Source organism: Schistocerca gregaria, chromosome 1, assembly GCF_023897955.1.
Source record: "Schistocerca gregaria isolate iqSchGreg1 chromosome 1, iqSchGreg1.2, whole genome shotgun sequence".
NCBI lineage: Eukaryota > Metazoa > Arthropoda > Insecta > Orthoptera > Acrididae > Schistocerca > Schistocerca gregaria.
In genome coordinates this window covers 443,272,494-443,299,563 of record NC_064920.1, presented here as the reverse complement: position 1 = coordinate 443,299,563, position 27,070 = coordinate 443,272,494, and the positions used below count along the sequence as shown (strand labels likewise).

General features: G+C 39.7%; 1 protein-coding gene across 9 annotated transcripts in view; it reads right to left on the bottom strand.

Annotated features, from left to right (window-relative positions):
- Positions 1 to 27,070, bottom strand: part of LOC126351714 (tyrosine-protein kinase Shark) — a 146,185-nt gene that overhangs the window by 7,100 nt on the left and 112,015 nt on the right. For all 9 annotated transcript variants that reach the window (XM_050002627.1, XM_050002631.1, XM_050002635.1 and 6 more), the window contains exon 15: positions 2,028 to 2,154. In XM_050002627.1, the coding sequence (XP_049858584.1) occupies positions 2,028 to 2,154 (127 nt within the window). The remainder of the gene's footprint in view (positions 1 to 2,027; positions 2,155 to 27,070) is intronic.

Here is a 27,070-nt window from a genome sequence, read left to right as displayed (position 1 = left end):
GGCAAATACACCACCCCCACCCGTATCCAACTAGCCCTCCTCTCTGGATTGCTTCTTCGTTTGATGTGACACCATTGGATTCTGGCCACAGCAGCTGGAGATAGCAATCATGTGTGCATGAAGTGTGCTTTTTTGCATGAATGTGTGTGTTTTCTTTTCTGAATAAGGCTTTAGCCTAAAGTTCAATGTGTAACGTTCTTTTTTGTTGAGCCTGTCTGCAACTTGACGTGCATCTTTACGGAGACTACTACGTTACTCAGAATGCCAGTGCCAGTGAATACATGAAAAGTTGCCATAAATACACATACATGAAGATGACTGAATGCGACCAAGGCATCCAAATTAATTTATTTATTTAATACTAATGTATGTTGCAAGAGTACACTCTGCAACCACACTGAAAGTTCTACATTTTTCATCATTTTTTAATTAGTATATCTTTCAACACTTTATAAATTAACTACACAGAGCTGCTATCATTTCTGCATCACTAATAAATGAGTTTCCACGATATATCCAATGAAGAAGCAAAGAAGCTGGTATAACTCCCTAATTTCATGTAGGGCCCCTGCGAGCATGCAGAAGTGCTGCAACACGATGTGGCATGGACTTGACTAATATCTAAAGTAGTGCTGGAGGGAACTGATACCATGAATCCTGCAGGGCTGTCCATAAATCAGTAAGAGTACAAGGGAGTGGAGATCATTTCTGAACAGCACGTTGCAAGGCATCTCAGATATCCTCAACAATGTTCATGCCGGGGGAGTTTGGTGGCATGCAGAAGTGTTTAAACTCAAAAGAGTGTTCCTAGAGCCATTCTGTAGCAATTCTGGACATGTGGGATGTCGCATTGTCATACTGCAATTGAGTAAGTCCGTCGAAATGAACAAAAGACAAGAATGGATGCAGGTTATCAGACAGGATGCTTATGTACATGTTGCTTGTCAGAGCTGTATCTAGATGTATCAGGGCTCCCATATCACTCCAACTGCACATCCGAACACCAGTACAAGGCCTCCAGCATCTTGAACAGTCCCATACTGACATGCAGGGTACATGGATTCATGAAATTGTCTCCATATTCATACATGTCCATCGGCTTGATACAATTTGGAACGAGGCTTGTCTGACCAGTCAACATGTTTCCGGTCATTAACAGCCCAATGTCGGTGTTGATGGGCCCAGGCGAGGCATAAAGCCTTGTGTCATACTGTCATCAAGGATACACAAGTGGGTCGTCCACCTCTGAAAGCCCGTATCGATGACGTTGAATGGTTTGCATGCCGACACTTGTTGATGGCCCAGTACTGAAATCTGCAGCAATTTGTGGGTGTTGCGCTTTTGTTGCGTTGAACAATTCTGTTCAGTCGTCGTTGGTACTGTTCTTGCAGGATCTTTTTCCGGATCCAGCGATGTCAGATATTTGATCTTTTACCAGATTCCTGATATTCACAGTACACTTGTGAAACGGTCATACGGGAAAATCCTCACTTCATTGCTACCTCGGAGATGCTGTGTCTCATAGTTCACGTGCCGACAATAACACCACATTCAAACTCACTTAAATCTTGATAACTTGCCGTTGTAGCAGCAGTAACCCTTGTAACAACTATGACAGATACTTGTCTCTTATATAGGTGTTGCCGACTGCAGCGCCATATTCTGCCTGTTTACATATCTCTGTATTCGAATACGCATATCTATACAAATTTCTTTGGCACTTCACTGTACTAAACATAGACTAAAACTGAAAATACTCAGTTTGTGCTCTTGTTACAGATAGTGATTTATTCTCAATCCATGGGCTGCTGTCCTAGTCATTAAAGAAACAATTCTTTATTTACAACCACATTTTTAATATTCTATGCTACACATTTGCGACACCTGTAAAAAAATTTTAACTGAAAACTGGAAGGATACATAATTTACAATGGAAACAGTATGTGAAGCTATACAAATTAAAGTACAAAGAATTTTGAAGATAAACTGTAAACCTGAAATAATGTACAATATCACTCTGGACTTACCTCAGTACCTTTTAATTCACCATATGGCTGCATTCCAAAGGAGAACATCTCCCATAAGGTCACCCCAAAGCTCCACACATCACTAGCGTGTGAAAACGTTGCGTATTTGCACGATTCTGGTGCATACCTAAATCAAAGTAATTATCATTTAAAAACAATGATAGCAGTAATAACACAAACATATATAATATTATACTCCTGCATATACTGGCAGAAACAATGGTAAAAAAAGGAAGGGTAAATATGTAAAAAGCAACACAATGTTGACCATTTTATTTTCTCGAAATATTTATCATGAAAATCTTTGTACCTTTACATTCCTGTTAATTAATTTTAGATAAAGTTCTCCCACTAATTTTTCAAGTGTTGTAAGTTAACATTCATATTATAAGTGAACATGTCAGGTTTGCAGTCCACACTGACATACTGTGATGATAAAACACAATCCACGCACAGTCATGCCCTTAGCCACCTTTCTTAAAATTTTAGAATGTTATTAGGTACCACTAACAGTAGACAGTAGTGACAGTCTTTTGCATTTTTGGAGATACAGTTGCAACAGGACTATCTTTTGGGAAGAAAGTAGCCACTATTCTACTTCTAACATTTCTGGACTGGTCAGCTTTCACTGGAGTTTCATCGGGAGAAATCCACACCACCGACAGAATCTTTGTTTCTGGACCATACATACGTACATTACATACATACATTAATCCTTGTTCCATAGATAATGAATACGACATTTCGTAATGGTGTGGTATGTGTCACTTTAACACAAGTTTTCTTTTCACAAATTAATTAATTAATTTTTTTCAGTTACTACTTCGTATCTAAGAATTCATCTATTGAGTAGAAGAAATTGTTATTCAGGAATTCTTTTAATTTGCTTTTAAATGTTGGTTGGCTATCTGTCAGACTTTTAATATCATTTGGCAAATGACCAAAGATTTTTGTGGCAGCATAATTCACCCCTTTCTGTGCCAAAGTAAGATTAAATCCAGAATAGTGAATATCATCCTTTCCTCTAGTGTTGTAGCTATGCATTTCGCTGTTATTTTTGAATTGGGATGGGTTATTAATGACAAATTTCGTAAGTGAATAAATATATTTCGAAGGTACTGTGAATATCCCGAGTTCCTTAAATAAATGTCTGCAAGGTGATCTTGGGTCGGCTCAAGCTATTATTCTGATTACATGCTTTTGTGTAATGAATACTTTCTCTCTTAATGATGAATTGCCCCAAAATATGATGCCATATGAAAGCTGTGACTAGTAGGCTAATTTACTGATATGTTTATCACCAAACTTTGTAATAACCTTAATAGCATAAGTAGCTGAACCTATCCATTTCAGCAGGTCATCGATATGTTCCTTTCAATTTAATTTCTCATCAATGCACACATCCAGAAATTTTGAGTATTCTACCTTAGCAACAGACTTCCGTTCATAGTCTGTATTTGTCAATGGTGTTATGCCATTTACTGTACAAAATTGTATAAACTGTATTTTCTAAAAATGTAGTGAGAGTCCATTTGCAGAGAATCACTTAACAGTTTTCTGAAAGACATTATTTGCAATTTCCTCAGATGATTCTTGCTTCTTGGGTGTATTTACTATCCCTGTATCATCAGCAAAAAGAACTAACTTTGCATCTTCATGAATACAGAGTGGCAAGTCGTTCATATATGTCAAGAACAATAAGGGACCCAAGGCTGACCCTGTGGGACACCATTCTTGATACCTCCCCAGTTAGAGGACTCTGCTGGTTTTTGTAGACTATCTGTACTGTTAATCTCAACCTTCTGCATTCTTCCAGTTAAGTATGAATTAAACCATTTGTGCACTGTCCCACTCATACCACAATACTGAAGCTTATCTACAAGAATTTAATGATTCACACAATCAAAATCCTTTGAGAGGTCACAAAATATCTCAACGGGTCATGGTCGGTTATTCATTGGATTTAATATTTGATCAGCGAAAGCATATACAGCATTTTCTGTTAAAAAGCTTTTATGAAAACCAAACTGACATTTTGTTAGTGCTTCATTTTTACAAATATGTGATCCTACTCTTGAATACATTGCTTTTGCCAAGAATTTTGGATAAAGCTGTCAGAAGTGAGACTGGGCAGTAGTTGTTAGCATCAGCTCTATCCTCTTTTTTATGCAATGGTTTAACAATAGCATATTTCAGTCTATCTGGAAAAATTTCCTGTTTCAGTGAGTTACTACATATGTGGCTGAGAATCCTACTTATTTGTTGGGAACAAACTTTTGGTACTCTATTGGAAATGCCATCAATTCAATGTGAGCTTTTACTTTAGAGTGAATTTATTATTTTCCTAATTTCAGTGGGAGAGCTGGGTTGAATTTCAATTTTATCATATTACGTAAACTCAGGTTTCACTACCAGGAACAACACTAGGAAGGTTCCGGAATAGCAGTGCATGTTTGCTCATCAGTCAAAGAATGAGGAACCAGATAAGATGAAACTGAACTTCATTGACTCAAAAACAGCCATGCTATATTTTGGACACCAGAACAATCTGTGTGTAACGTCAAATTCATTAAATATCTCAATGTTATTTTCTGGAATGTATTCTTGCAGCAGCATTACCTTGCAACTGCTGTCCTAGTCTTCCAACAAAGTTCTGTCTCTCAAAATTCCCAGAACCATGTAAATATTGTGATATGTGAAGAAGAAAGCTTCTGAAAATAACTACTCTAAATTCAAAATGCCTTTAGACTCACATAAGTCACAACTGAACTTGTAAAAAGTCAACCCATCATCATGGTGCAATCTAGACATAGTAATCATAATCCATGCATCAATAAATATCAATCTTAAAAGAAGCCACTGTCTGCTTTATTCCTAGAAGTTTAAAATATGGGGCACAGCATAGGTTGCCACAAAACTCCCATGAACTCTATATGTGCCATTAGTACATTACTTATGGCCAATTGTTTAACACTAAATTTTTTAGGCTCAACAGTAACAACCTTTAGCAATTACAACTTTGATTTACAAAAGAGGCAGTCTTCTGGCTTGCTTGGTGCAGCCAACACAAATTCCTCTGCTGTCTCATCCTCTTTATCTCACAGCAGTGCTTGCACCCAATGTCTTCAGCTATTTGATAGACATATTCCAATCCTGGTCTTGACACATATTCTATCATACTGTCCTTCTTCTAGTCAGTGTTCTTAATACTTAACTTGCCTTGCTGATTCTGCAGATAACTAGATTTCTTTTAGCCAGTAATGACCTCTTTGCTTGTTCCAGCCTGCTTTTCATTCTCCTTGCTTCATCAATCATGTGATATTTTGCTTCCCAGGTAGCTGAATTCCCTCATTTTGTCTACTTTTAGCCAGCAATTTTGATGTTAAGTTTTATCTTTAATATCATTTTTGCTACTCTTCGCCTTTCATATTTTTTCACTTTGCTCTCAATTCATTTTCTTTGCTCAGTAGACAGATCATTTCATCCAACAGATGGTCCCCCCCCCCCCCCCCCACTTTCACTGAGGACAACAGTGTCACCTGCGAGTATTATCACTGCTATCCTTTCACCCAGAAATTTCATCCCCCTCTTGAACATTTCTTTTATTTTTGTTACTTCTTTGATGCACAAATTGAGCAGTAAATGCAACAGACTGCATCCCTGACATAAACACTTTTAATCTGAGCACTTCATTCTTGGTCTTCTATTCTTATCCCCTCTTGATCCTTGTACATATTGCATACAAACTAGCTTCTCCTGCAGCTTACACCTATTTGCATCATAAATTCGAACATCTTGCTCCATTAAGCATAGTCAAATGCTTTTTTCTAATTGACAAATCCTATGAACATGTCCTGATTTTTCTGAAGACTTACTTCAATTATCAAGCGGAGCAACAGAACTCAATTTCTTTCATCACAATCAATGTCTTTTGGAAGCCTGCTGCTGCTTCAAATGTGATTTAAACAATGAAAAACTGCATCAGTTATATATTTTTCCACTCAGCTCAACACATTTTGAGATTTTGCTATTTTTCAGTATAATGAAACGGATAGTAACTATTCACCATAAATGAGATATGTTGAGTCGCAGAAGGCACAACAAAAAGATGTCAGGAAGTTAACAAAAAAAATACTTCCATAAAGTTAGCTCTTGGCCAATCACGCCTTTGTCAAAAATAAACAACACACACACACACACACACACACACACACATACACACACACGCACACACACACATTACCAAAGCCCCTGGCAGCTGGAGCCAAACTGCGAGCAGCAGCGCATTGTGGAAGAGGCAACAGCGCATTGTTAAAGAGGCAACTGGATGGGGGTAAGGAGAAGGCTGCGGCAGGGAGAGGGAGGGATAGCAGGATAGGTGTGGGGGATGGTGAAGTGCTGCTGGGAGGTGCAGCAACATGGTGGAATTAGGACAGCTAGGTGCAGATGGGAATTGAGACGGAGGGCGGGGGAGAGGAGGGGTAGTGGAAAAGGAGAGCAGTAAAGAAACCGGGTGCTTTGGTGGAATAAGAGCTACATAGTGCTGGAATGGGAACAGAGAAGGGGGTTAGATGAGTAAGGACAATGACTAACAAAAGTCAAGCCCAGGAGGATTATGGGAACATAGGACATATTGTAGGTAGAATTCCCATCTGCGCGATCCAGAAAAGTTGGTGTTGGTAGGAAGTATCCACATGGCACAGGCCGTGAAGGAATCACTGAAATTAAGGACACCATGTTGGCAGCTTGCTCACAACAAGGTGGTCCAGTTGTTTCTTGACCACAGTTTGTTGGTGGCCGTTCATGCGGGCAGAAAGCTTATTGGTTCTAATGCTCAAGTAGAATGCAGCACAGTGGTTATAAAACTAGTCTAATGTTGAATTAGTGGAATGCAGCAGTAACAATCATGAAAAGATTGATGTCATTTTCAACTCAAGTTCACACAAACATGGCATGTGTAGAGATTATAGTGAGACTAAGAACATTATGTTCTCAAACCCTTACACATTTGAGTAAAATATGATCAGTCCCTTTCTCTATTATGTAACAGCAGCTTTTTCTATTACACCGCAAGTATGGAAGTAACGGCATCCAAATTTGAATAACCATGTATGTAGTCTACAACATGATGTGGTCTCACAAACCTCATTCACATTTTTAAAAAAATATTTAGTTTCCTTTTTTCACACAAGTCAGATCCTATTTGTGAAAAATTTTTTTTAGTAATTATGTAAAAGATAAAACCAAACTACCATGGCTAATATAACACAACCTGTATATCGGCCATAAGATCATACTATAGAGGTGGTGAGCTGTCGGAGACTCAAACCCATACATGTCTGATAACTTATGTACAAGAGTATTACACTAATACCGTTGTGTGCATGTTGAGTATAATGGACATAGCATACACAATCTCTGCGTAGTTGCAACAAGAAAGTGGAACCAACTTAAGAACAAATTAAATCTAGTGCTGAGTACGTCAGAATAAAATGTCTATTAAATGAGAGCAACACAGCTGTAGACAACCTATGACAGAGAGATCAATGATTAGTAGGAATATATATTTATATGAAGCCTCACAGTGTCTGGTATTCCAACCCATACATAGGTGTTTCAGTTGAGATTTATTAAATTTTGCTATATTAACAATCTAACCCAAAGTGCTTATGAAGGTATTGCATACTGGGAGAGGAACCAAGTAAATGACTTAATAACATGTTCTTGCTGTTTTGCCTTGTTCGTTAATAATTTTTTCAGGCTGTTTATGTAAATACATATAAATTTCAATTCCTTCTAGAATATCTAATTTATAGCCCTTAGGTTCCACATGTAGGACTTTTAAATATTTTGTTATGCCAGGAAGCCTATGATTTAAATTTTTAAGGTTTAGTCCTACAGCACTGCTATTATTATATGTGTGTTCTTTAAAGCGTGTTTCAGTCTCTTCTTGTTTGCCCAATGTAAATACCGTTGCAGTTACCGCATTTCACCTCTTATACACCCAGTTTTTTTGTATTTTTTGTTACAGCTCCCCAACTTGTGATGTAAATTGAAGCCCAATTTGTTACTGGTTCTATATCCTATATTAATATTTGCATGCTTAAATATCTTACTGATCTTTTCATAAATGGGTCCATGGAAAGTTAGCAATGCATATCTTTTCTTCTCCCAGGCTACAAAAGATGCAGTTCCTGTCCTATCCTTATATTTTCCTAACTTTGCTTTCAGAAAACCCATTTACTCTAGCTTCTTGCATTATTATCTCAGTCTCTTTGGAGGCTGCCTCTTCAGACAGATGCAACTTCACGAGTCTATTCAACGTGGAACGAAAATACACTAGCTTGTGCACTTTTTGGTGGTTGGATGATGCACCAATAATCGTCAGTGGTGGCGAGTTTTCTAAACACGCTAATGGACAACTGGTTTCCATCTTTGGTTAAAGTTACATCCAGAAAATTTAATGATTTGTTCTCTTCTAATTCAACCAATATACAGCTCACTTATAGTTTATTAGCCACAGTAGTTTGGTTTTATCTTTTACGTTATTATTAAAATGTTTTCTCACAATTGAGACCTGACTTGCACAAAAAAAAGGGGGAAAAATAACAATTAAATGTAAATGAGGTTAATGAGCTCGTGTTGTAGACAACATACATGGTTATACAAATTTTGTACTCCATTACCTCCAGGCTTGTGGTATAACAAATAGAACAGCTGTTAGACAACAGTTGTTCATATTTTAATCAAATGTGTAAGGGTTTGATTCCATAATGTTCTTAACCTCACTAAGACTTGATAGATGACTTCAATTTTTTCGTATCCATTGCTGCTGCATTCCACTATCAACATCAGACTGAATTAGGTAATTGAGTACTTTTATGGGGAGTAGCCATTGTTTATTATGGTATATTTGATCATGATTTGTTTATTTGTGTACAGAAACAGGAATTTAAACCTGAAACATTGTTTTTATCCTTTTACATTTTACAACAAACTGTGTTTACTGTAGTTGGGGTAGTGGCATTTTCAATTGTACATCATAATCAGCATGTATTGTGCAAGGCCTCATATTTTCACACAACTTTTTATGTATTTACTACAGCAAACGGCCACTGACAACAGGCCACTTAAACTATTTATTTCATGTTATTTCTATGCGCTTTACTCTTTGTGTATTGTATTTCATTTCTGCTATGGGCTGTAAACAGATGTATAGTATTAGAGATTATACTGTTGTATAATAATATGTACAGACAATATTTCCATCTTCATGTTTTGTGCCTTCCCAAGACCTAGTCTACGAACCTTAATAAATATTTCTGATTGGACCAACCCCTACCAGGTAATTTATGACTTTTTACTAAATTAACTGTAATTTTTACTACATGATATAAAACTTTATGTACATGACATCTTTTTTCTTGTTGTACCTGTGATTACTGTCTTTCTGTACTTGTCTTTTGTTATTTGTTGCCTACACTTATGTTTGATACGCTGTCACCTAGCAGCCACTTTAGTTTTCTTGCATGGCTCTCCAGCCACAGATGGTCATTTCCTATTCAATAAGGCATACTTAAGTTCACTCAGTGTGCATTGAACCGGGGTACAGGGTGGTGCACAAAAATTTGGCCCAAGTACTAGACCGCTTATTGTCGCCCACCAATTGTCACCTATTGTTTTGAAATTGTTGTTTTCATTAGTTTATTTGTTATTTCTTTATTGCCTAAATATTACATGTTTAACTATTCTGCTCATTGCGGTCAACAAATCGTGCAGAATTGGCGAGCAGTCTACTTGGAACCGGTTTTTCGTTCATCACCTTATATTATTTCACTGCGATCTGCCACATAACACTACAGTTGGCTAAATGAAAGGTTTTGGAGAATCACGAAAATTACTTCTACAAACGTGTAAGAATTCTTTAATGAATAAAAACTCTGTACTCTACGGGGGAGGTAAGTGCCATCTTTTGGCGCCTTTCATCTTCAGTCACCTATGCTACTAACTTTCAGTTTTTCATAAGAACCATATGTTGTTGTTGTTGTTGTCTTCAGTCCTGAGACTGGTTTGACGCAGCTCTCCATGCTACTCTATCCTGTGCAAGCTGCTTCATCTCCCAGTACCTACTGCAACCTACATCCTTCTGAATCTGCTTAGTGTACTCATCTCTCGGTCTCCCTCTACGATTTTTACCCTCCACGCTGCCCTCCAATGCTAAATTTGTGATCCCTTGATGCCTCAAAACATGTCCTACCAACCGATCCCTTCTTCTAGTCAAGTTGTGCCACAAACTTCTCTTCTCCCCAATTCTATTCAATACCTTCTCATTAGTTACGTGATCTATCCACCTTATCTTCAGTATTCTTCTGTAGCACCACATTTCGAAAGCTTCTATTCTCTTCTTGTCCAAACTAGTTATCGTCCATGTTTCACTTCCATACATGGCTACACTCCAAACAAATACTTTCAGAAACGACTTCCTGATACATAAATCTATATTCGATGTTAACAAATTTCTCTTCTTCAGAAACGCTTTCCTTGCCATTGCCAGTCTACATTTTATATCCTCTCTACTTCGACCATCATCAGTTATTTTACTTCCTAAATAGCAAAACTCCTTTACTACTTTAAGTGTCTCATTTCCTAATCTAATTCCCTCGGCATCACCCGATTTAATTTGACTACATTCCATTATCCTCGTTTTGCTTTTGTTGATGTTCATCTTATATCCTCCTTTCAAGACACTGTCCATTCCGTTCAACTGCTCTTCCAAGTCCTTTGCCGTCTCTGACAGAATTACAATGTCATCGGCGAACCTCAAAGTTTTTACTTCGTCTCCCTGAATTTTAATACCTACTCCAAATTTTTCTTTTGTTTCCTTTACTGCTTGCTCAATATACAGATTGAATAACATCGGGGAGAGGCTACAATCCTGTCTCACTCCTTTCCCAACCACTGCTTCCCTTTCATGCCCCTCGACTCTTATGACTGCCATCTGGTTTCTGTACAAACTATAAATAGCCTTTCGCTCCCTGTATTTTACCCCTGCCACCTTTAGAATTTGAAAAAGAGTATTCCAGTCAACATTGTCAAAAGCTTTCTCTAAGTCTACAAATGCTAGAAACGTAGGTTTGCCTTTTCTTAATCTTTCTTCTAAGATAAGTCGTAAGGTCAGTATTGCCTCACGTGTTCCAACATTTCGACGGAATCCAAACTGATCCTCCCCGAGGTCTGCATCAACCAGTTTTTCCATTCGTCTGTAAAGAATTCGCGTTAGTATTTTGCAGCCGTGGCTTATTAAACTGATAGTTCGGTAATTTTCACATCTGTCAGCACCTGCTTTCTTTGCGATTGGAATTATTATATTCTTCTTGAAGTCTGAGGGTATTTCGCCTGTCTCATACATCTTGCTCACCAGCTGTTAGAGTTTTCTCAGGACTGGTTGTCCCAATGCCGTCAGTAGTTCTAATGGAATGTTGTCTACTCCGGGGGCCTTGTTTCGACTCAGGTCTTTCAGTGCTCTGTCAAACTCTTCACGCAGTATCGTATCTCCCATTTCGTCTTCATCTACATCCTCTTCCATTTCCATAATATTGTCCTCAAGTACATCGCCCTTGTATAAACCTTCTATATACTCCTTCCACCTTTCTGCCTTCCCTTCTTTGCTTAGAACTGGGCTGCCATCTGAGCTCTTGATATTCATACACTTGGTTCTCTTCTCTCCAAAGGTCTCTTTAATTTTCCTGTAGGCAGTATCTATCTTACCCCTAGTGAGATAAGCTTCTACATCCTTACATTTGTCCTCTAGCCATTCCTGTTTAGCCATTTTACACTTCCTGTCGATCTCATTTTTGAGACGTTTGTATTCCTTTTTGCCTGCTTCATTTACTGCATTTTTATATTTTCTCCTTTTATCAATTAAACTCAATATTTCTTCTGTTACCCAAGGATTTCTAGCAGCCCTCGTCTTTGTACCTACTTTATCCTCTGCTGCCTTCACTACTACATCCCTCAGAGCTACCCATTCTTCTTCTACTGTATTTCTTTCCCCTATTCCTGTCAATTGTTCCCTTATGCTCTCCCTGAAACTCTGTACAACCTCTGGTTCTTTCAGTTTATCCAGGTCCCATCTCCTTAATTTCCCACATTTTTGCAGTTTCTTCAGTTTTAATCTACAGGTCATAACCAATAGATTGTGGTCAGAGTCCACATCTGCCCCTGGAAATGTCTTACAACTTAAAACCTGGTTCCTAAATCTCTGTCTTACCATTATATAATCTATCTGATACCTTTTAGTATCTCCAGGGTTCTTCCACGTATACAACCTTCTTTCATGATTCTTAAACCAAGTGTTAGCTATGATTAAGTTGTGCTCTGTGCAAAATTCTACTAGGCGGCTTCCTCTTTCATTTCTTAGCCCCAATCCATATTCACCTACTATGTTTCCTTCTCTCCCTTTTCCTACACTCGAATTCCAGTCACCCATGACTATTAAATTTTCGACTCCCTTCACTATCTGAATAATTTCTTTTATTTCATCGTACATTTCTTCAATTTCTTCATCATCTGCAGAGCTAGTTGGCATATAAACTTGTACTACTGTAGTAGGTGTGGGCTTCGTATCTATCTTGGCCACAATAATGCGTTCACTATGCTGTTTGTAGTAGCTTACCCGCATTCCTATTTTCCTATTCATTATTAAACCTACTCCTGCATTACCCCTATTTGATTTTGTGTTTATAACCCTGTAGTCACCTGACCAGAAGTCTTGTTCCTCCTGCCACCGAACTTCACTAATTCCCACTATATCTAACTTTAACCTATCCATTTCCCTTTTTAAATTTTCTAACCTACCTGCCCGATTAAGGGATCTGACATTCCACGCTCCGATCCGTAGAACGCCAGTTTTCTTTCTCCTGATAACGACATCCTCCTGAGTAGTCCCCGCCCGGAGATCCGAATCGGGGACTATTTTACCTCCGGAATATTTTACCCAAGAGGATGCCATCATCATTTAATCATACAGTAAAGCTGCATGTCCTCGGGAAAAATTACGGCTGTAGTTTCCCCTTGCTTTCAGCCGTTCGCAGTACCAGCACAGCAAGGCCGTTTTGGTTAATGTTACAAGGCCAGATCAGTCAATCATCCAGACTGTTGCCCCTGCAACTACTGAAAAGGCTGCTGCCCGTCTTCAGGAACCACACGTTTGTCTGGCCTCTCAACAGATACCCCTCCGTTGTGGTTGCACCTACGGTACGGCCATCTGTATCGCTGAGGCACGCAAGCCTCCCCACCAACGGCAAGGTCCATGGTTCATGGGGGGAAGAAGAACCATATACCGTGCACAAATGAATGGTGAACGAGTAAAAATGAATGGTTTCCAAAAAAGATAGATCACTAGTGAACTAGTTCCCAAGAATGAACAAGTTTGCCCATCTCTAACCGGCACGCCTTCCCGCTCGGGAAGCAGCACGTTAGACCGGGCGGCTAGCCAGGTGGGGACTAACTCAGTACACTGTATGGTGTTTGTTCCCTTAATTCGCATGTATAATGTCTGGTTGTATCACATTTGTACAATGTGTTTGCAATGTGTAATTGGTTTTGTACAAATGTCTTTTGAAAATACGATGATGAAATTTTCGAAATGTATCATTAAAAAAGAGTGGTCACAAAAACACTTGTGGCTATATTAATATTATCATAGTTTGCATAATCGCTATTCCCATACTACTATCTAGTGTCAACACGGGCACACATATCATTTGCGATTTTACGTCACAAATGCAGCTGCACCATATCCTTGTAATACATCTAGGTGCAAGACCTGCCTGAAACATCCTGCCATCACCACCTAGTGTGATACCAGTCATGTGATCTAAACGCTAAGCTGTAGCCACTATGTTGCAGTCTACATGACCATGAGAACCAACAAGCTGTCTGTCTGCTGAATGGCCATCACCAAACTGTGGCCAGGAAACAACTGGACTACCCTATTGCTGAGCTCGCTGCAAACAAGGTGTCCTTAATTTCAATGACGGCTACAGCCTGCACTATCTGGATAATTCTGTCAACACCAGCTTTTGTGAAATGCACAGATGAGATCTCTATCTGCAATACATCCTACGTTCCCGTAACCCTCCTGGCCTCAACCTTCGTTAGTCATTGTCCTTAGCCTGTTCCCATTCCAGCATTATACAGCCCTCATTCCATCAACACATCCAGTCTTTTTACTTTTCTTCTTTTCTGATACCACTCCTCTCTTCCCCACCCTCTGCCTAGCCGCCTGAGTGCACCTAGCTGCCCTAATCCCACCTCGGCTCTGCACCCTCCCAGCAGCACTTTATCATCCCTCACCCCTATCCTACTATCCCTCCCCCTCCCTGCCCCAACTTTCTCCTTACCCCCAACTGGTTGCGTCTCCCGTAATGTGCTGTTGCTTGCAGTCTGGATCCAGCTGCCAGAGACTGTGGTCATGTGTGTGTGTGTGTGTGTGTGTGTGTGTGTGTGTGAGAGAGAGAGAGAGAGAGAGAGAGAGAGAGAGAGAGAGAGAGAGAGAGAGAGAGAGAGATCTACTTTTGACAAAAGCCTTGTTGGCTGAAAGCTAACTTTCCAATAGTCTTTTTGTTACGCCTTTCTGCAACTCATTGTATCTGCTATATGGTGAGTAGCAACTATCCTTTTCATTATGTCATTATCATTTTACTGATGAATCTGTTTACAGAAATGATCTATGTAAACATATGCACTTGAAAATGTGGATAAATTCTCAACATGTATTGGGTTAAGTTGAAAAAGTACATAACTGGTGCAGTGTTTCATTATTTAAATCATGAACAACAAAACTGTCTCTCTGGTGCCTTGATCTTTCTTAAAGCCAAACTGACCATCACCCAAAAGATTCTCAATTTTCTTTTCCATTCTTCTGTATATTATTTTTGTTGGAAACTTGGATTCAAGAGCTGTTACCCGGATTATGCAAAAGTTCTCATGCTTTGCTGTTCTTGCTATCTCGGATGATATTTTCCTGGACATCTGATGATATGTCTCTAGTCTGATATATTCTACACACCTTTCTAAATAGTCGTTTGGTTCCAAAATTGCCCCCGAAAATATAGGACTATTCCCTACATCTTATTTGTTAGCAAGTCTTCCGAAGCTCTCTTAAACTTTGGCTTTAATGCTGGATCCCCTACAGCTTCCATACTGACTCCCATTTCCTGTTCTATTTTGTCACCAGATAAATCCTTTCTCTCATAGAGGCTTTCAGTGTACTCTTTCCATCTATCTGCTCTCTCTCCTGATACAGTGGAATTGCTCTGGCACTCTTAACGTTGGCACTGTTGCTGTTGATTTCACCAAAAGGTGTATCAACTCTTCTATATGTTGACACCTTCCTTACAAAAAACATTTCTTTTTTGATTTCTTCACATTTTTCCTGGGGCCATTTCACTTTACCCCTTGTGCACTTCATATTTATCTCATTTCTGAAAGATTTACTCATACATTTCTGTATTCCCATCTTTACCTGAACATTTTTGCACTCCCTTCTTTTGTTGATCAATTGAAGTATTTCTTCTCCAGGGTTTCTTCACAATTGCCTTTCTTGTATCTATATTTGTCCCACTTCATTGACTGCCTTTTTAGTGATGTCCAGTCCTTTTTGACTGAATTGCCTACTGTTGCATTCATTACTGTAGTAACTACAGCCTCAGACAACTTCAAATGTTTATCATCATTTCTCAGTACTTCAGTATTGCCTTTACACTCGCACTGATTCTTCTGGATGATTCTCTCAAGCTTCAATCTACTCTTTATTACTGGTAAATTGTGATCTGAGTCTATATCTGCTCCTGGATACACTTTAAAATCCAATATCTGATTTCTGAATCTCTGTCTCACCACAATATAATCCATCTGGAATCTTTCTGTGTCTCCAGGCCATTTCCAAGGCTACCTTCTGGTCTTGTGATTACTGAACAGTGTATCCACACTTACTAACTTAAATTTCCTGCAGAACTCAATTAGCTATAACCCAGACCTAGCTATTCCAACTCTGTCCCATAGGGTAAGGGCACCTGCAGCCCATCCACTGGGCAGGCATAGGTGGTAGATCACCCGCCATGCCTTCCTATTCCACTGCATTAAAGCCGTGTTCCGTCGTGTGAAAATACCCTCTTGTCATTGATACTATGAAAGATTTAAATATTTTAAAATAACATGGGTAAGCTGTGTCTATTTGAAGTGCAAACACCCCTTTTTTAGATGTTTTTAATCTCTACAATTACCTCCAGAAACATGAAATTTTCACTCCACAGAGGAGTGTGGGTTGTTATGAAACTTCCTGGCAGATTAAAACTGTGTACCGGACCGAGACTCGAACTAGGGACCTTTGCATTTTGCGGGCAAGAGGGGCAGAGTGAAAATTTCATTCTGGAAACATCCCCCAGGCTGTGGCAAAGCCATATCCTTCATTCCAGGAGTGCTAGTTCAGCAAGTTTCATGCTAGTTCTGCAAGTTTCACAGGAGAGCTTCTGCGAAGTTTGGAAGGTACGAGAAGAGGTACTGGCAGAAGTAAAGCTGTGAGGATGGGTCGTGAGTCGTGCTTAGGTGGCTCAGTCGGTAGAGCACTTGCTCGTGACAGGCAAAGTTTCCAAGTTCGAGTCTCGGTCTGGCACACAGTTTTAATCCTCCAGAGACATGTTTCACACTCAGAACTGTGCTCTACCAAACTTATGGTCTGTAGTTTTGGAATGGTACATATGTGATTTAGTAAATGGTGTTCAGTTTTTGAAAATACAACTCAACTGGATCACATTCTTCTCATCCTGTCCAGTACGTCTCCCTTGACCTGGAGTTATGGGCAACTTTTCTGAACCCCATTCATTTTCCTAAACCTCACAGGTCCCCTTCCTTCCACCTTCAACCCTTTTGCTAGAATGAGCAGCCACTGGCTCCAAAAGTTTTCAGCCTTTAATATCTCTATATGCGTGGTCTCCTGCCGCTACTTGGTGAGTAGATTTTTTATCCATCCAAATACACTGTAGTAAATGGTGTAGGGTTATCTGTAGTATTGGTAGCATTGGTGGGGAAAGAAACATAAATGAATGTGACAGAGAAACTGGGAGCCAACTTCTCTTTGTTTTGCACATAATTAGGACCACACATCATTCAGTGTTAGTCCACTGTGTATTTGATGCCCTTACAAAATGTAAATTGCATTTTATAAGATAACTAGCAAACCCAGCAATTCTTCACAATTGCTAAGTACATCTGGCAGTTGTACACACATTCTAATCTCTTTCTCCCTCCTCTTTCCGTCAATTTCCTCCTCCCCCTCTCACTATCCACCCCCTCCTCCCTCTGAATCTCTCTTCATTTCCTCCTCACCCTTCTCATCTATCTACATGTACTTGGATACTCTGCAAATCACATTTAAGTGCCCGACAGAGGGTTCATCAAACCACATTCACGATTTTCTGTCATTCCGATCTCGTATTGCGCGCGGAAAGAATGAACACCTTTATCTTTCCATACGAGCTCTAATTTCCCTTATTTTATCTTGGTGATTGATCCTCCCTATGTAAGTCAGTGTCAACAAAATATTTTCGCATTCAGAGGTGAAAGTCGGTGATTGGAATTTTGTGAGAAGATTCCATCGCAAAGAAAAACGCCTTTCTTTTAATGATGTCCATCCCATATCCAGTACCATTTCTGTGACACACTCTCTCATATTTCACGCTAATACAAAATGTGCTGCCTTTCTTTGAACTTTTTCGACATACTCAGTCAGTCCTATCTGGTAAGGATCCCACACTGCACAACAGTATTCTAAAAGAGGATAGACAAGTGCATTGTAGGCAGTCTCCTTAGTAGGTCTGTTACATTTTCTAAGTGTCCTGCCAATAAAACGCAGTCTTTGGTTAGCCTTCCCCAGGCATTTTCTATGTGATCCTTCCAATTTAAATTGTAATACCTAGGTATTTAGTTGAATTTACGGCTTTTAAATTAAACTGATTTCTCGTGTAACCGACGTTTAACGCGTTCCTTTTAGCACTCATGTGGATGAGATCACACTTTTCGATATTTAATGTCAATTGCCACTTTTCGCACCATTCTGATATTTCTTCTAAATCGATTTGCAGTTTGTTTTGATCTTCTAATGACTTTATTAGTCGATAAACGACAGCGTCATCTGCAAACAGTCGAAGACGGCTGCTCAGATTGTCTCCCAAATTATTCATATAGATAAGGAACAGCAAAGAGCCTATAACACTAACTTGGGGAACGCCAGAAATCACTTCTGTTTTACTCGATGACTTTCCATCAATTAGAATGAACTGTGACCTCTCTGACAGGAAATCACAGATCCAGTCACATAGCTGAGACGATATTCCATTAGCACGCAATTTCACTACGAGCCGCTTGTGTGGCACAGTGTCAAAAGCCTTCCATAAATCCAGAAATACCGAATCGATCTGAAATCCCTTGTCAACAGCACTTCATGTGAATAAAGAGCTAGTTGTGTTTCACAAGAATGAGGTTTTCTAAAACCATGTTGACTGTGTGTCAATAGACCATTTTCTTCGAAGTACTTCATTATGTTCGAACACAGTATATGTGCTAAAATCCTGCTGCATATCGACGTTAATGATATGGGCCTGTAATTTAGTGGATTACTCCTACTACCTTTCTTGAATATTGGTGTGACCTGTGCAACTTTCCAGTCTTTGGATACGGATTTTTCGTCAAGAGAACGGTTGTATATGATTGTTAAGTATGGACCTAATGCATCAGCATACTCCGAGAGGAACCTAATTGGTATACAGTCTGGACCAGAAGACTTGCTTTTATTAAGTGATTAAAGTTGCTTCATTACTCCGAGAATATTTACTTCTACGTCACTCATGTTGGCAGCTGTTCTCGATTCGAATTCTGGAATATTTACTTTGTCTTCTTTTGTGAAGGCATTTCGGAAGGCTGTGTTTAGTAACTCTGCTTTGGCAGCACTTTTTTCGATGGTATCTCAATTGCTATCGTGCAGAGAAGGCACTGATTGTTTCTTGCCACTAACATACTTCACATATGACCAGAATCGCTTAGGATTTTCTGCCAGGTTTTGAGACAAAGTTTCATTGTGGAAACTGTTTTAAGCATCTCACGTTGAAGTCCGCACTAAATTTCGAGCTTCTGTAAAAGATCGCCAATCTTTGGGATTTTGTGTCTGTTTAAATTTGGCATGTTTGTTTTGTTGTTTCCGCAAGTGTTCTAACCCATTTTATGTACCAAGGAGGATCAGCTCCATTGTTTGTTGATTTATTTGGTATAAATCTCTCAATTGCTGCCGATACTATTTCTTTGAATTTAAGCCACATCTGGTCTACACTTATATTATTAATTTGGAATGAGTGGAGATTGTCTCTCAGGAAGGTGTCAAGTGAATTTTTATCTGCTTTTTTGAATAGGTATATTTTTCGCTTATATTTTGAGGATTTGGTGATTACAATGTTCAATTTTGCTACAGCACTGTGTCCACTGATCCCTGAATCGGTTTTGATGCTCGTTATTAACTCAGGATTATTCGTTGCTAAGAGGTCAAGTGTGTTTTCACAACCGTTTACTATTCGCGTGCGCTCATGAACTAATTGCTCGAGATAATTTTCAGCGAATGCGTTTAGCACAATTTTGGATGATACTTTATGCATACCTCTGGAATTAAAAATGTATTTTCGCCAACATATCGAGGGTAAATTAAAGTCGCCACCAACTATTATCATATGATTCGGATACGTGTTTGAAATCAAACTCAAGTTTTTTTTGAACCTTTCAGCAACTGTATCTTCCGAATTGGGAGGTCGGGAAAAGGATCCAATTATTATTTTATTCTGATTGCCAACAATGACCTCTGCCCATACTAACTCACAGGAAGTATCTACTTCAATTTTGTGACAAGTTAAACTACTTCTGATAGCAACAAACATGCCTCCGCCAACCATGTTTAGCCTATCCTTTTGGACACTATTAGGTTCTTCGCAAAAGTTTCAGCCAAGTTTATATGCAGCTTTAGCCAGCTTTCAGTGCCTATAACAATTTGAGCATCAGTGCTTTTTATTAGCGCTTGGGGCTCTGATACTTTACGAACACAGCTACGACAATTTACAACTGTTATACCAATGGTTCCTGTATCTACGTTTTTCCTGTGTTCAGCCTGCGCCCTTTGTGACTGAATCCCTTCTAGTGTTTTCCCGAGACACACTAACCTAAAAAACCGCCCAGTCCACACCACACAGCTCCTGCTACCCGTGTAGCTGCCTCCTGCGTATAGTAGACACCTGCACTATTCAGCAGAACCCGAAACCCAACCACCATTTGGAGCAAATCGAGGAATCTACAGCCTACACGGTCGCAGAATGGTCTGAGCCTCTGATTCAAACCCTCCACTCGGCTCTGTACCAGAGGTCAGCAATCGGTCCTGTCAACTACGCTACAAATGGTCAGCTCTGCTTTCATCTTGCAAGGAAGACTGGCAGCCTTTACCACTTCTGTTAGCCGCTTGAAACCAGAGAGAATCTCTTCTGATCTAAAGTGACACACATCATTGGTACCAATGTGAGCCACCACCTGTAGTTGGCTGCACCCTGTGCTCTTCATGGCATCTGTGAGGACCCTTTCCACATCTGGAGTGACTCCACCCGGTATGCACACGGAGTGCACACTGGATTTCTTACCCTTCTTGTCGGCCAAGTCCCTAAGGTGCCCCATAACATGCCTAACGTTGGAGTTCCCAACTAGCAATAGTCCCACCATCTGTGATTGCCTGGATCTTGCAGGCTGAGTGGTTTCCTCTGAAACAGGACAGGCGACAGCATCTGGCTTAGTGACAGTGTCAGCCCCAGACAACACTTGGAACCTGTTTGTCAGACAAACCGAGGAATCCTTATGTGCGGCCGCCTCGCAAGTGTTTTGCCACCTACTTCGCCCCGTGGCGATCCCCCACTTGACCACGGGTGAGGCGTCAGCCTCAGTGCAAGCAGTAACTGGGTTGGCCACCGGTGAGGACCGATTGGAGGACTCTGACATGCTGGACGTCCGTGGGATCCCCATGGCCGGTCCACAATAGTGGTGCCCATCCACTGCAGCCTCAAGCTGTGTAACCGAAGCCATCACAGCCTGAAGGTGAGAGCGAAGTGTCACCAACTCGTCTCACATCGGCACACAACAATTGCAGTCCCTGTCCATCCCCTCCTTCTTGGTCTCTCTGTTCATTTTCTCCCTCGCCCCCCCCCCCCCCCCCCCCCCCCCTCCCTCTCTGCCTGTCTGTCCATGGCCTCCACCCCTCTTTCTTTCTCTGACCCTGATACTTGTTTGTTGCAAACCTTTATTGGGAAATAAAGTCACTTAAAATGAATGGGTAAAACAGATGGGATAATTTAATAATATAATGGGTACAGTAGAGGCCTCTCCAGGTGCTGGATCCTTGAGGGCAATAGCTTCCATGACTGTATATCTCATAGTTTTAATCAGTGGAGTTTCCAATGATTCCAATTCCATGGTCATATTCTAATCACAAGTCAATCAGCTGTAAATATAACTTTCCCCTTAAACCTCACTGAGGGAAAGATAATGAAACTATAAATTTTCACAGCACAGCAGTTTCTATCTCACAGTTGATTTTAACAATCTGTACAGTGTCGTTTAAAAAAATATAGAGCTTATGTCTTTTTGTAACAATTTGATGTAAAATAGGAAAGAAATTTCTGAGATTTTTTCTAATAATGTTTCCACTTTAGACATTAAATATATGTTTACATATTGTATATGTTTAAAAAATACATAACCATTGTCAGTCTGAACATTTATTATAGCATCACGTAAAAATCTGAAATAAATTGGGCACGAACTTTTCAAGGTTTCAGCTAACAACATATGTCCTTTATTTATTACATATATATTTACTGAGCATATGTATTCAAAAATATGTAGCTTGTGTCCAGCAAAAAGTTCGTTAGAGGAACATGTAAAAATTATGAAGTAAATTGGTCAAGAATTTTCTGATATTTTTACTAACATACATATTTATGTATCATATACGAGGGCTGTTCAAAAAGTAAGGTGACTTTTCAAATTGCGTGGGTAACATACATTCAATTGCTGATCTTTTTTTTGTTATGTTGGTACACATGTCCTACACATATGTTCACAATCTCAAGTGAGCAAAGAATTTGCATGAAATTTTGCGTGAAAAATGGAATCAGGTTGAAAGGTTGTCAATGGCCTACGGTGAGTCTGCTAAAAAAAAAAAAAAAAAAAAAACCATGTTTACGAGTGGTACAAGCTCTTCCCAGATGGCTGAGAAGATGCCAATGACAAACCTCACTCTGGATGCCCCAGCACATCAACAATAGATGTTAACGTTGAAGCTGTGAAGAAAAATGATTTGGAAAATCGTTGGATTACCATAAGAGAAGTTGCTGACGATGTTGGCATATCAGTCAAATCATGTTATGCAATTTTTTTGGACATTTTGGGTGCAAAATGTTTATCAGTGAAGTTTGCTCTAGAACTTCTCAATTTTGATCAGAAGAACCATCACATCAGCATCACTCAGGAGCTCTTGAATGACGTCAATGATGATCATGATTTGCTCAAAACGGTCATAACTGGTGTCAAAATGCAGGTTTATGGTTATGACGTCAAAACCAACACCCAATTGTCCCATTGAAAGCATCCCGGAGAGCCAAGACCGAAAAAAGCACACCAAGTTCAGAAAAAAGCACACCAAGTTCAATCAAATGTCAAAGTTTTGCTCACTGTCGTCTCCCCCCCACCCACCACCACCACTAATTAACATAGCACAGTGCATCAGTCGTATGTTCAATAAGGAGTATTACCTTGAAGTTATGCGCCGTTTACGAGAAGCAATACACGAAAGATGTATGGAACTGTCGAAAAAAAATTAATGGCTTTTGCATCATGACAATTGCTTGTGACACATTATTTGGCCAAAAACAACGCAACAATCATACCTCAGCCACCATATTCATTGGATTTGGCCCCTGGAAGTTTTTCCTTTTCCTAAAGCTGACGTGACCTATGAAAGGACAAAGGTTTCCAGCAACGGAGGAAATAAAAACTGCATCACTGGAAGCTCTCAAGGCTGCTTTGAGGATTTGAAGAAGCATTGACACAAGTGTATTGTATCTGAGTGGGATTATTCTGAAGGGGACAACATGAATGTTGGAGTGCATAGTTTCACAGTGACATGTACTAATAAAAGCTTCTCGGGCTTCCAGCCATGTCAAGTGGTTTAAAATCCACGAGCTTTCGGCCGAGTGCTCCTCAACCATTGTCAAGTGGTGACTGTCTTTATATAGCTGCATTGCCTTCCATGATGTCACTGGTACCCACTCCAGCACCATACATGGTAATGTTTGCATTGTGCGGACGCTGTGCCCGCTTCAACCTTCTGATGGCCGGATCCCACACTGTGCTTAGCTGCAGGCCGCCGTCTTTCTCGAGTGTGCTGTCACAAATTTTTATTTCAATCGCTTCCTTTCTTATGCTATCCCAGAAACTGTTAGTTCGTGTGATAATAGATGTCTCGTCGAATACAATATGATGACCGTTCTCTAATGCATGCTCTGCTACTGCTGATTTCTCTGGGTACTATAGACGAAAACATCTCTCACGTTCTACACAGCGCTGTTCAATGGCACGCACAGTCAGTCTGGTATAGAACTGCCCAAACACACATGGTATTTATACACTCCTGGCGTTCTGAGGCCTACATCATCTTTCATAGGCCTCAAGAATTATCGAATTTTTGCTGAAGACTGAATCGATTTTATGCCTCTTTAGGGGCCGGCTTATCTTCCCTATTACTGAGCCACAGAACGGTACGAACGCAAACTTCTTCGAGTCCTCCTTTGAGTCTTTCTGCTTACGTATTTTCGGATAGATACCGTGCAAAATCTTGCAGTTGTTGTAGCAGTTTTCCTTGAATACTTCCCAAAGTGGCTCAGTTCCTTCGGCAAGTTTTCAGAATCTGAGACGGTTTCGGCTCGATGCACTAAGGTCCTCAGAACAGAACATTTCTGCGATGGATTGTGATAGCTGTTAGTGTGCGGATATCAGTCTGTGTTGGTGGGTTTGTGGTAAAAGCTGTGGCTGAGACACCCATTTGCTTTGCAGCAGATGAGGACATCAAGGAACAGCAAGGCACCATCTGTTGCTATCTCCATCGTGAACTTGATGTTGTCATGGATATTGTTGATGTGGTCCAAGAATTCTCACAGCTTTACATACCCATGAGACCAGGCAATGAACGTGTCATCAACGTAACGATAAAAGCAACTAGGCTTTTCAGGAGCTGTGTCCAGGGCACTGTTTTCAGAGTACTCCATGAACAGATTGGTTACAACTGGAGCTAATGGTCTTCCCATTGCAACGCCATCCATTTGGTTGCAATATTCTCCGTCATACAAAAAATACGATGACATCAGAGTATGCTTGAATAAATCCACAACACTTTTGTCAAATAACCGGGAGAGCAGATCTATAGAGTCTTTAATGGGAACGAGTGTGAACAACGACACTACATCAAAAATGACCATAATACCCCCTTCACAAAGATGCAGGCATTTAATTTGACTGATGAAGTCGGCTGTACTCTTGTTGTGGTGCACACACTGACCAATGTGTGGGGTATATGGAAGTTGGCCAGATGTTTCGAGAGTCTGTAAGTTGGCGACGCACTGGTGCTCATGATTGGGTGTAGAGGAGTGTTCTTCTTGTAAACCTTTGGAAGGCCCTACAATGTAGGAGGTCGAGGTGCCCAGGGAGGAGATTTTTGATGACATCCCATTCCAGCGAACACCTCTTGAGACGCTAAAAAATTATTAAATAAATATTTTTTTCATAAAAATATAAAATCACCTTACTTTTTGAATACACATTGCATATCAAAAAATATGTGGCCTGTGGTCTTTCACACATATATTAGGGTACCATGTGAAAATTTAAAATAAATTGGTCAAGAACTTACTGAGCTTTTTGCTAATGTTTCCCCTTTATGTATCATATACAGGTTTCTATACCACATATATTAAAGAAAAATGTGGCCTATGTCCATTCAAATGTATATTAGAGTATCTTGTAAACATCTTACCCAAATCAGTTAAGAAATTTTTGAGAGTTTTGTTAACCAATGTTTTCTCTTTATATACTGTATACATATTTATGCATATATTTAAAAGAACAGCCTATTATTGTCCAAATTTTTTTAGAGAATTATGTAAAAATTTGAAATAAATTGGTCAAGCACTTTTGGAGATTTTTGTTAACATTTCCCTTTTATTGTCATATATAGTTATAAAGCAAAAGTATATAGGCTTATGCCTCACAGAGTTTATTGAAGTCAAGTGCCAAAATAGGTATAAAATCTTTAGCAACATCATTTCCCCTTGATGTATTACATACTAATTTATGTACCATATATAAAAATTGAAGCCTATGTCTGCCTAAACATTTATCAGAGCAGTGTATAATATATAAGTTTACCAACTGACGTGGCACTTCCAGCATAAAACAAGGATCAGTAATCACACAATAACTGGGATGTTGCAAATGCCAAGAGAGGGTGCTACGGTCATGAGAGGATGATACTATACAAACAAGGGTGAGTGCACGGAGACTGTCGCCATTCATGCCATTGAAGCACTGTGACTAACATGGCTTGCTACACGTAATGCAAAATTGTAGAGATGCATCAGATTTATAATAACGCCACTGCAACAGTCAAGAAACATTGTGATTGTGCCATGCTAAATACCCTGACAGAAAAGTTCTGTGCCACACATTACTTGCCACCCTGTATAGCCGATTGTGTGAAACCGGCTCGTTCCATGTCCACAAGCTGGATGGTTGTCACCTTCGAACAACATGGACAGTTGTGTTGGAAGATGTTCTCAAAAGCTTGCAGCGTATGCTGTCAACAAATACACAAGATGTATCTTGCACAATGATGTCCTCCAACCCCCTGCCTGGTGAATTGTACACAACAAAAGACTGCGTCCATTTCACTTCCAATGCGTCCAGGCAATGCAACCAAGGGACTAGAAGCAGCACATGGTATTTGCATGGTGGTTTCTATACAGACGTGCTGCAGATCGAAGCTTCACAGCAAATGTCCTCTTCAACGATGAGGCTGCGTTATCACTCGAGGGTGTGACGAACATTCACAACCTGCACATGTGGACGGATGTGAAGCCACATGCTACATGTATGTCTCACATTGCAAATCTACCCTTAATGTATGGGCTTGTATCATTGGAGGCTGATTAATTGGTCTGTACATTCTCCCAGACGAACTAGATCTGGTTGTGTACCTGGACAAGAAAAAATCCGGATGTCCCAGTTAAAAAATACACTTTTTCCAGGGCGAAAATACACTTTTCCAGGTTAAGTGACAGTACATATTCCCTCTGAACTGTAAAACTTACCAATCCTTTGAATGGTTACTGTTCTATACACTAGTGTAGAATTTCCTGGCACATTAGAAAATGAAACCCAGAAAAAGAAGAATTGGAAAGTTCTTTCATGTGCAACATGTACGCTACCTAATTTCGTATTACTGAAGTATAAAACTGACGTCCACAAAGCACAGCACACTAGTTTCTGAACCACTGCAATTAAGATTGTGATGTACTTTTGTAAGCTAATTATAGCTCATGTCACATGATCTCAACAGCCGATGTCAGCAGATATTCAGAGCCAATAGCAACATAACTGTTAAATAGCGCGAACACGCAAATAGGAAAAGTAAATGGTTTAAATTAATATGCATAGTGTAGCTATACAAAAAGCTAAGCCTTCGCAAATAATATTGATCTCAAAGATTCATAAGCTACAAAAGGATCTAAGCTTTCATATGTAATATCGGTATTTTCTGCACATGTTACACTTTAAGATACATCACACAAATATTCCATTAAAATTTAAAATAATGACATAAATGTCAGGTCTTCCAGGCCTGAAATTCTTCT